General features: G+C 34.6%; 1 protein-coding gene across 1 annotated transcript; it reads right to left on the bottom strand.

The window, feature by feature from the left end:
• Positions 1 to 1,263: 1,263 nt before the first annotated feature.
• LOC126660008 (uncharacterized) lies at positions 1,264 to 9,684 on the bottom strand. Its single transcript, XM_050353334.2, has 4 exons — positions 8,948 to 9,684; positions 7,657 to 8,547; positions 5,943 to 7,082; positions 1,264 to 4,396 (listed from the first exon to the last, which is right to left on the bottom strand). Exons 1-4 carry the CDS (start codon positions 9,132 to 9,134, stop codon positions 1,584 to 1,586), a joined length of 5,031 nt encoding a protein of 1,676 aa, XP_050209291.1. The 5' UTR covers positions 9,135 to 9,684; the 3' UTR covers positions 1,264 to 1,583.
• Positions 9,685 to 12,332: the final 2,648 nt, after the last annotated feature.

The raw sequence follows: 12,332 nt of genomic DNA, 5'->3' as shown, positions 1-12,332 counted from the left end.
TTTAAAAATAAAATATTTATTAAATAATCGAAACTCAATTAAACACGTCGAAACCTAATTAAATAAATCAAAATTCAATTAAACAAATCGATCGCCGGAAAATTCATCCAAATTAAATAAATAATAATTTATTTTTACGAATACAAATTTATTTTAATCGGAGACACGACCACCAATCCATCGCCGAAAAACGCCTAAAAATTAAAAAAAATTATTCTTTTAATTCAAAACTCAATTAAACACGTCGAAACCTAATTAGGTTTAAATTGAATTTTGATTGGTTTTACTGAATTTCGAAGCGTTTAATTATGTTTCAAAATGTTTAATTGAATTTTGATTGTTTCAATAAATATGTTAATTTTAAATATTATTTAATTATGTATATTTAAATGAAAAAGAGGGTGAAAATAGTTTAAAAAAAATTATAAATATAAAATTGGTAAATATTTAAACATTAAGAATGTATTTGAATTTTTTTCCTAAGAGCCACGTCATCAGTTAGACGGAACAAACTAACGGAAATGCGATCTGAGCCAGTTTGGACAATGTGAGGGGGCAAAGTGAGTAACATTCAACCTTAGGGTTTTATTTATTCTTTTGCTCTCACCTTAGGGGCTAAAGTGAGCGTTTTGCCTATAATAAATAAAAATTTATAGTAATTTTTGACAATAAGATTAAAAAAATTATAACATTTTGTTATAATATTTTGATTAGGAATTGAAATATCGCGTTTTACTAGTAACGTTTTACGTTAAATTTAACGTAAACATCAGCACTGTATTAGAGAATACTCTTAAATGTTAGAAATACTAAGTTTTGAGTCGAAACAACTCGTAGAAGAGATTAAAAAGCGCAATCCAAGGGTGTATAACATGCTGCTGTTGACTTGCTTATAAAACGACAAACCCAGACAGCTATTTTTTTAGAAATAGCACCTTCAATAATTGACCCTCATTTTACGTGTATGCAATTGCCAATGCCGTCATTTTCTTGGCCATATTTAAATTTTATGAATATTTATTGAGTTTACAAACAAAAAAGATTGTTCTAAATTAATTCAGTTCAATTTTATCAAGTATAAAAAATTAAGAATGCAATCAAAATCAAATAATACTATATTATTTATTTAACCATTTCATTGTACTATCAATGTACAATTCAACCTTAATTTTAATAAAAAATTATGTACATATACAATTTTAATTTTTCAAAATGGCCCAGTAGATTAGCATTGAAAGAGACTATAAGAAAAATAAAGCAAGAGACAAAAAGAAGGGGCGAACCTTCAAAATTTGTATAGATGATGGTCAATCTGTAAGTCAGACTAATGGTCGAATGATTCTCAACTTTCACAGATTATTTCTGTAATTTCCATCAAATACAACAAATACAAAGCTCCTACTGCAATATTACAATCACCTAAAATATTTTCTTTCTTTCTCTACCGAAAAGACGGACTCGAAAACCGCCCACTGCCCTATCATTCCATTGACCAATACAAAAACTAATATACATCGCACGGCAAAACAAGTTGTTCGCCGCTGAGGCTTACTCTCCGCGAGCCAGCCCCCTCACCAATCCTACTACCTGCCTACGTCAAATTCCTCCATGATTCCTCCTCTCCCATTTTGCCCACTAAACTGCTCGGAAGTCGCATAATGCATTTTAAGGGCTGCCACAGGGTCAGAAACGCCAGTGCATGATCCTCCGACAAGAATTCCTCCCCGACCTACGACATTCATTCCTACTACTGCTGCCTTCCCCTGCTGCTGGAAATTTGAGACTCCGTCGAACCCGTTCATTCTTTGAATCTCAGAGAACATATCCTGCCGTTGCTTCATTTCTACTGAGAGTTGCTGCAATTTACTGCTGTCGTGACTCCGGTACATCTGATAATCAATCACTCCATTGCTACCACTACATGTTTCTCTATCAGGTAAAACTGATACACTGTTCACACTACGGTCATTACACTTCACAGCAGCCTGTAAACCCGGCTGCTCCACTTTGGGAGTCGACATATGGTAATTGCTAAATGCTGCAGGATACTTGGCCAGAAAGTACTCGGGAGGAATTGACGAAAACCCTGTCTGTATCTTACTTCCATCCCAAAAGCCATAACTCTTCACCGGCACATTCTCGAGGCCAATAAAATTATTGTGATCAAACTTCAAGATAGAACTCCCATTCACATCCGTCGTTTGATGGCCAGTGAACTTCAGAGTTGTCTTGTTAGTCGGTTTAGAACAACGGACTTCGTGTTCGCCATTTCTGTGGATGGCAGAATCTGACTTCTGGGTAGATGAGGGATTACCGAGTATTTTGCCAAATAATTTAACATTGCCATTCCTGCATGGCTTTTCCATATCTGACCAACTTCGAGGATGATCATCGCCGTGTTCAGTAAGCTGACCCGAGCACTGAACCTTTGTACCGTTACACTTTTGAAGGTAGCCATCTTGAGCCACAAACTTGCTGGCACTTTTTTCTGAAGTTAAAAGGTTCCGGTTCTGCACTTCAGGAAGTGATATACAAGAAACATCCCTTTTCATCTCCCTATTCATTGGAATTTGAAGCGGATAACCCTCGAGTATCTGCTGAGACTCATTACAAACTACAGATTGCCCTGGAAATTGCTGTAAATGATCACTGCCAACAGAAGTAGCAGTAGCAAGTTTATTCTCCAACTGTAAAGAGACGATAAGAGGCTTCTCTACAGATTCAAATTCCACAGACACATGATGCAGATTTTCTACACTATGGCTATAGTTTGAAGAAGAGCCCATATCAGACGGAAGATTGGACACATTCATACTGGCACTTGAATCTTGTGTCCGGCTGTTCAATCTACTTTCGTGCAGAAAAAGTTTTTTTCCCTGCAACTGATTTCCCCTTTCTTTGACAGAAACCTCCCCTATTGCCTTAACATCAGTAACAGAACCTGGATTCGATGAGTCAGGGTGATCTACATTTCCAACAGCGTTGCTGCCTTCAACAGGTTTTAAAGTTTCTGAACCAACTGACTCATTTGAAATTTCCTGAGCCTCCACAAAATCAGACTGGTGAACAGAGCCATCAAGACTCTTACTATCTTGAACAGAAGCTAGCTCAGGCTTGCACTCTATCTGGCAAGCATTAGAATCAAACGGTTTTCCAGCATTGGAGCCATTCCGGTCTAGTAGCCCAGCCTCGTTGCTATTCTTTTTCTCAGCAGCTTTGGAATCCTCATTCTTTGCATAAACGAGAATTGATGGCAATTCCTCATCCATCTTGGACACCTTCTCATTACACATCATCGAGGAAGTCTCAAGGGCACACGCGTCATCTGTGTCACTTTCCCCTCCATTTGCATCATCACTCTCGGGACTACCTATATTTCCAGGCGCAATATGCATTGAATCCAGTCCGAGGCACTTCCGAGCCTTGCTGAAGAAAACCTTACACTGGTCCCTAGATCTTGTCCTCACACATCTTGAAATCATAGTAAAATCCTTGCCATAAATAGAGACAGCACGAATAAAAGCAGACTTCTCCTCATCTGTCCAATCAGCAGGATCCATTTCACCACAACTCTCATCTGAACAAGTCTCCTCGGCAATATTTTGTGTGAAGTCAGATGTTGAAGACCGTTTTCTGACAGAATTAACCTTTTTGGACTTCCACTCCCGGTAGCCCTCTACATGATCGACAGAAGTAGTGATGCAGGAACTCATTGCCTCAGAGGAAAATGAACCACAAATGCCAGCTAAAACATCAGCAGCAGCAGTTTCTTTTTCATTCTCAAGAACATCAAACTTACTTGACTGGTCTAAATTCATATCATCACAATGCAACTTTTTGGAATTACAATATCCTCCCAAATACATTCTACCAGAATACATCTGTTTACTTCCCATCGAATTGTCAGCACCAGCTGCTATCGCTGAAGCTTCACCCAAGATATGAAGTGAGGCAGCATTACTTTCACGATTCCAGTTCTTACTTGACGACATCAAGTAGTTGGTAGAGGACTTCACTTGCTTATTCTTTTTTGTTTTCTCGAAACCAACAGATTTGTGGTTTTTGTAGTAGAATTCCACACAGTCTGCAATTGTCTTGTGATCCAAATAAGAAGCAATTTTTTGAAAATCCTTCCCAAAGGTGGCCAACTTATCAATAAAAATTTCTCTCTCTTCTGAAGTCCAGGGATTAATCACAGCTCTTTCATTTTCAACAGCCCAAGGATCTTCAACCAATGCATTACTGGAGATAAACCGTGAAGCTATTCTCTCTTTCTTGTCCAAAATTAGTGCTGGCATTTTTAAAGCATTCCTGTAAGGCTTGACTTGTGAAACTGAAAGCAGATTGCCCGTGAAGTTAAGCATCTCTGCGGTAGGGACCAGACTCAAATTTCCAACTGCAAAATAATTTTCATAAGTAAGAAAAAATTCTACATGAAAAAAAAAACATAAACCATCAATGTCAACAAAAATTAATATAGTTTCAGGAGTCCAATAGCATGTCGTAACTCATTATCTACAGCAAACCCAAATAAGCAAAAAAATAAAGTATTCGCAACTTCTGAAAAAACCAGCCAGAAACTTGCTTCACCTTTACGGTTTCCATGACCATTACCAGAGAGCCATCAGAAAATAAATAGTACAACTAATGTAGCATGATCAAATATGGCCACTCAAACTTCGTAACATATTTGTTCCCAAATCTTTCTTAAATAATTCCATAGAAAAATCTAAGTCAGCGTGAAGCATACCAGTCTTGACATGAATGCAAGAATTGAGGCCACTTTTTACAAACTAAATAAATGCAGAATATCAATATCAAAACAATAAAAATGCAAATTCCAGCACCACCTTCCCCACAAACAAAATATTTGGCACCAAACTCTTTTTTTCCTTTTTCGACCAAATTCAAGATATTAATAGTAATCCAAAAGACAGTACCTGCAATGTACACAGTTGCCAGATAAGGCAATTCTAAACATGTATCAAGCCTAAATTATCCAATATCACTTCCATTACCTATGTTATCTATGTGCAAAAACCTTTGATGCAAAATCTTAATAAATATCAAACTCCACTTCATGAATTTCATCTCTAAAATAGTAGACAATGCATCTGAGCCAACTTTCACAGCATTTGACATAAAAAACCTCGGGTATAAATTATGGGTAATAAAGAAAGAAAATGATTCATCCTCATCCAAACTTAAGAATCATATCATACACCTAGGAAAACAATGGCTGAACTCTCTTTTGATATAACTTTCAATAAAACCAATCCAATCTCATTTGAGATGATGCAGTAAACCTTAACTATCATTTTCTGGCTAACAAACATCCTCGGATGGATTTCACTTTGGCCAAAGTACATAATTCCTAAAAGAATGTTCCAACACATTTCAGTAATGGAATAACACAGAGATTACGCACAGTATTTAGGAGCCTAAGCAAAACCCATCTTGGTACAGTCCAAAATCGGTTATGACAGACTTCACAAATATGCCGTTCCCAACAACAAAAGCATGTAGCAAATTAAGAAGGTAAAACCCAGAGAACATATTAATCAGTTATACTAGTTAATGAATTCTGTGAAAATCTAAATCACTCAACACAATAAAATGAAATTACCAAAAATAAATATCTGATGAAATTTAAATATCACAAAAAAGAGTAATTATATTCAAATACTTCAGACATCAAGATGCATTATAAAGATCGGATGAACTAGATAAGAAGGAAATCAAAACAAGGCTAAAGATAAAAAAAACAACTAAAGGTATAGGTTTCAACAATATCTTATATCCACAATCAGCAAAGTAACGAAGAGAAAATAGCAGGAATCCTTAAAGCCTATGTTGGAACATAAGCAAATAATATACTCTTAAAAACAAAAAACAATATCGAGCAGCCAATATCATTGATCTTTTGAATAAAGATTTCTTACCTGGAGAGGAAAATCTAGAGCGAATCGAAGACCGATTTTTAAAGTACCCACTATGTGTAGCCCGCAAGCTTAATTCATATCGTTTCTGAGACTTTGCACGATGTTTCCTTATTGAAAGCAAGCGTATGTCTTCTTTCCACAGGTGCTGAAAGGCTTTAAACTTAAGGGTGACAACTCTTTCCTTAAATTTCAGAAACCGCCGCCTCAAAGAAAATCTTTCCTTAATTAATGCATCATTCTGCAATAAAGCAACACTGCATACTTCCAGAAAATCAACATAACATGGATCTCTAGGTAATAAGTTACCCAATACTTCCGATGCTACACTAGCAGACTCTTTATTGGCAGTTAATATAGAATTACATAAATTATCTTCTGCAGAACTCGCAACACTTGGAAAAGATGCATCATTCGTCTCTACAGGCATACTAACATTCCCACAAGCAGGTCTGTCAATATCTTCCTCATTGACACTGGGTGCAATACTTGAAGCTTGGACGACACCTATATCACCAGAACATTTATCTCGTTTCAAAGAATCTTCCTTCAACATGGACACCGGTTCAAAAAATTTTGATGTAGCAGTTCCTGGACTATCAACATCATCATCCTTATTACCACCATGAACTTTCTCCATGACACCATTATAAACAGGTATCTCGTCGACATGTCCATTACCACAGCATGACACTTGCAATAGGGAAGGTCTTGACATATTGTTAAAAGAGGCCGCCACCTGTTTCATGCCAAGTTTTCCGCCATCTCCCAGAGGAACAGAACCGGATGCTGCCGGACAATATCTGTGCTGGGATTTGGATTTCAGAGACTTAAGTTCATTTTCAAGAGAATCTATTTCAGATTCAGTCACCTCGAGAGCTTTAGAAATGTCACCCTTCAATACAAGCAATTTACTCATCACTGTACAACTCATAAAACTAGAGTTCACCACACAAGAATCATCGTACTGAAGCAGTTGAACAAGTGAAGAGCCTAAATTAGCTATTGTAGAGGAATCCAACACCTCTAAGTTAAGAGAAAAATCTTCATTATGACTCTGGGACCCCACACTGTGCGAATGATATGAGTTAGCAACATCATTTTCAGCATTTGTTCCCTTGCTATGTATTTTCTCCATTACACCTGAAACAAAGAGTGGACAACTTAAAATCTTCTAAACGGATGAGGAGAGAGGTCAAAATGTCCCCTGCCAACAAAACTTACATGACAAACTTCACATGGAAGTACCAAAACAATGACAGCTAAAACAGTTGAGGCTCTCTACCATCAATGCACAATCAAGTGCTATGGGAGTTGGTATTATCCTTGTTATTTTATAATTTATAAACCAATAAGAGCATTCTACAACAGAAATGTATAAAACACAGTTAAACTAATTTCATCGAAGTTCAAAAAAATCACAATTCATCTTATAATCAACAGCACATTTAATAATTTATGACAAATGGAATCTGTCAGTCATGAATTGCATTAATCTGTGTGGTTGCTTAATTGTATTGTAACTTATAATAACTGTTCAATATTTCCCATTTTCATAGCAACCACTGTACTAACATAAAAACAGAACCAATGCATGCAGGAATTGTAATTTGATAGCATTGACACTTCTATAAATGATAGGAACACAATATCCAACTCACTGGATATGGTTAAAGTTCTATAAATGAGCAAAGTAAAAAAGCAACAGATTGTTTACCAGGTGACGAACATGCAACAGATGAAGGAGTAGCAGGTGATGCACACTCTGATAATCCCATTATTCTAGGGCTCTTGTCGGCCAAGTTCGAACTATGTGAATGCATTGGCTCTGTATTACGTGCAGAAATAACAGCAGCATCTCCATTTACATCCACATCAGGGCCATCAACCTTCTTCTTCTCATACTTCGCCAATCCCTCACCCCAATTAAGGCGTGGCTTCTTCCTGGAAGACATATCTTCGGACTGTGCTGAAGTGACACATGCAGTAGCATCCCCAGAAGGAGACTGAACTACAGCAGCCTTTTTAATCTGCAAATCAGCCTTTCCATCACCAAAATCTGCACCTCCAAGGCTCTTTGAGCTACTTGAATGGCTAAAACCTGATCCCCTAGAAGACAAACTTCCAGAACGAGTCCACTTAAAGGACTTCCAATCAAGAGAACTCTCTCTATCACCTCTTTGGCCTGTTCCCAACCCATTCACACCAGCCAGCTTATTATTACTACTATTATCATTATTAATATTATCATGCTGGTCTTTTGAAGGAAGCTGACCCCACGCGTTTGAAAATTCAGGAAGAGGATGTGAAGAGGGGTAATTTACCATATCTTCCACAGGCCTCTGATTGTTACTCCCATCATGCAACCTGCCAGGCAAATTAGGAGACCCATTATTCAAATCCCATGAACGAGGTTTCCAATCCCTCTGACTGCCAAAAGATCCCCTACTATCCCTACCATTCCTGCCATATTTGCCACCATCTCCCCGCGAAACTGAGGGCCTACGGTTCTTGTCTTCTAAAATCCTCTCACTGGATCGAAAAGGCACATATCCACAATGGCCAGATTCTTCAGGAAACAGGTGCCAACCACCCTGCTTACCATGACCTTCAAGTAATTTAAACCAAAAAAGGTCAAAACAAATCCTCCCAAATTAACACAGCATAAAATATTTCCCAAAAATTAAGCATAAAATCCCCAAAACACAAAAATCTCAGATCTATAGAAAAACTTCAAAAACAGCATAAATTCACCACACCAGATCTGCTATAAAATGAATAATAAACAGCATAAAGCCCCTTCAATTAGAATGCTCAAGATTTGCAGATTCTGAATACTAAAAAATCAGAACAAAAGATAGTTCGCTTCAGAGATTTTTCCTATCAAAATTACTCGCAGAAACTAATTTAATTTAAAAAAAATCCAAACTAGGGCAAAGTATAATTTTCTTAAACTGAACAACTTTTTCATTTGTAAATAAAAAACTAAAAGAAAACAAAGAACTAACCAGGAGGCCGGCGAAACTCATTGGATCCTCCTCCTCCACCTCCACCTCCCCAACGGGCAAAATCGCGGGACGACCCATAATGACTCGACGAAGAAGACGAAGAATCCCTCCATCGAGGAGTCGGCCTATCGTACTTCCGCTGCTTGAAAAAATCTTTCCGATCCCAGGACAATCTCTCCGACGGCATCAAAAATAAACAAAGAATTAAAGCCCTAACCCTAATACCTTATATTTTACCTCTCTATCTATTTATCCACCACCACCACAGCTTCCCTGGCATCACAAAATAATAATAAAACAAAACGACGCTGTTTCGTTTCCTCAAGAATCCAAAAACCCTAACCTAATCAGTAAGTCACACGAATCCTAACGGCCAAAGCCGCCCGCCGCTCACCAAAACCACTCATAATCAATCCACTGCCCTTCAATAACCATGGAGATTTCAAGAACGCTGAAAACTACGTCGTTTTAAACGAAACTTGATGGATTGTCAGTAGAACAACAGATCCGCGAATAAAAACCGCCGGCAAACAATGAAATCGATGCCTGAGAGGATTATCTGGTTGTATACAGTTAAATACTATGGCTTCTGAGTTGAGTTTGCGCTCAAAATTTTCTCGGCCTTGCTTGGTTTGCAGGAAAAGGAAGGAAAAATTTTCTTGAGAAAAAAAGAAAGTGAGAGCACGAAACCGATAAGGGACAAAGGAAAGTAGAGAGAGATGGGTATCCGGATCTCAACGCTGATATTAAACTACAATTCAATCTTCATTTCGTGTCCGGTATTAAATATTGGAAATTTAAATTTATTTATTTTAACGTTTATATTTATTTAATAAATTTAGGCGGAATGTATTAAGAAAGCCTTAAGTTACTCACAGAGGGCACATAAGACCTATTAGTTTTTGGTCTAATTATTTAAAAACTACTCATCTTATAACTTTTTTTCATTTATACCATGACCTAGGAAAATTTTCGATTGTACCATATTTTCGATTTTTATCCAAAAGTAAAAATTTTGATAATTTAATTAATTTAAAGATGAAAATATTGAAAACAAGATATATAAATGATTAACATTAACGTTTTATTAGTGTATAGGTTAAAAATGAAGGACTAATTTAAACTTTTTTCAAAAGAAAATAGATCAATTCAACTCATTAGGGTAGAGATGAAACATAAAAATTAAAAATAGGGTACAATTGAAAATTTTCCTAAATCATGGTATAAATGAAAAAAAGTTATAAGATGGGTGGTTAAGTAATTAGGCCTTAGTTTTTTCATGGCCATTTAAGTCTACAGTATTTTTAAATAGTGTAAATAAATCGAATAAAAATGGAATGCGGATATTAAACTTGTGTTTTGGTATCTAATAAATATATTTCAACCTTTTTGGATTAATTAGATCATAAACTTGTGTTTTTGAGGTTAAATTGGTCACTTTAATTAATTAGGTCCTTAAATTTATATTTCAGATTCAGATAGATTCGCGTTTGAGGTATAAATGTTAATGTAACTTGACCTAAATTAAGAGAATTTGGATTTAATTGACCGGTAAAATTAAAAATAATTTATTGGACCTCCAAAGAAATAAATGTATTGATGTGATCTTGAGACACAAGTTTGAAGACTGTGTTGATTTTTTGTTCCAAATAAATCTCTATACTTGAAAAAGATCAAAGAGATCACTGAAATTATGAGGGGTTAAGGTCCAAAAAATAAACTAAAAGGGCTTTGGTGTTTCTTTCAAAACTTTAATGGGTTTTTTTATAATATTTAGAAACATTAAGGGCCTAAGAGGTAGGAAAAAAATATAAAGGATTATATGGTTTTCTGAATAACTTGAAGGACTTTTTATACTTTTGACCATAAATTTGTATATTGGTTTTATTTTTTTAATATCCTTATCAATGAAACTTTTGCTTTTTTTATTTTTCTTTGTTTATACTTTAGCCCGCTTGTTTTGTGCTCTCATTCTACTCTTTTTCATTGCCGCAATTGCCCTTCATTGGAAGAGATATCTACGGAAATAAATTGCGTGGATTCACGCGCTGAAAAATATTTAGAAATAAGTAACTGATTTAGCCAATAACTATGGGAGGGATTGCTATCAATCAATCTTAAATTTTGAATCTCTTCATATGGAATATCTTATTATATTCTTCCTGTTTTTATTTTAAAATTTTAAGTTAAAAAATGATTCTATTGACGATATATTGTATTTGTAAATAAAATATTTAATGATCTTATTTTTTTTGTTAAATTTTGCATTTTATTTAAGTTTTTTTTTAACATTATGAGGACCATTTAATATAAATAAATTTCATTAAATTTTAATATTTTATCTACAAATAAACAATATTTATATTTATTTATTACAAATCTCAGTTAACATTTAAATCAAATTGTAGAATGTAGTTAAAATACATAAAAAAAATTAGATTTTCTATTAAGATGCACTTGTTTCATTTTATTTTATTTTATTGAAGACAAGTTTTTCAAATTAATTTCATTAAAAATAATTAATAGTTAATTTATTCAATTTATTATTAACTTGTAGGGGAGTCAGTTTACATCTTTACTTTAATAAATATTAAAACAAAACAGATTTTTAAAAAGTATTTAAAATTTTTAAATTTTAAATATTATTAATCTTAAATTTTTGAAATTATTTTACTTTTAAAATTTAGTTTCACCTTTTTGATCCATGCTTCCATTTTTTTTTCTCTATCTAAATTAGAAACTTAATTTCAAAAATACCTACTATATTATGACTTAATTCATTTTAGGTCATTTTATTTCGTAGTTGCCACATTGTTCACTCTCTCTTTTCAAAATTTCTCTCCGTCTCTCTATTTTTCTGCCTCTCAAATTTTTTTTCCCCTTCTACTTCTCCTCTTTTCAATTTTTTTTCGTTCATCGCGTTTCTTCTCTTGTCATTCGTCTTGCTGTCATATGTCTTTTGATGAATTTTTCTCCGTGATTTTATCACCGTTGCGTTTTTTTCACTAAATTTCTCGTCTTCGCGTTTTTTTCGTTGATTTTTTCGTCGCTACATTTTTTCCGATAAATTTCTCGGCGCTGTTTTTATATTTTTTTTTAGATTTTAGATCTTTTGTACACAAATTATTACAGAACTATTGATCTCTTGTTAATATAATTCTTCTATTATTAATATAATTTTTATATTGTTCTCTTTCTTCATTCTCTTGTTTTGATATTATTGATTTTGTATATAACGAATTGATTTATGTTTTTATGGTGTTTTTGTGGTGTTCTAAAATTAACCAAAATTATACATATTACGATAGTGGGTGTTTTCTTAAATTGTAAAGTAAATACTAACATAATTCAATTAATTAATAAATACATTGTAAATTGACTCATA

The sequence above is a fragment of the Mercurialis annua genome, linkage group LG8, assembly GCF_937616625.2.
Source record: "Mercurialis annua linkage group LG8, ddMerAnnu1.2, whole genome shotgun sequence".
Taxonomy (NCBI): domain Eukaryota; kingdom Viridiplantae; phylum Streptophyta; class Magnoliopsida; order Malpighiales; family Euphorbiaceae; genus Mercurialis; species Mercurialis annua.
Note: the sequence above shows the minus strand (reverse complement) of the source record. Positions and strands in the feature narration are given on the sequence as shown.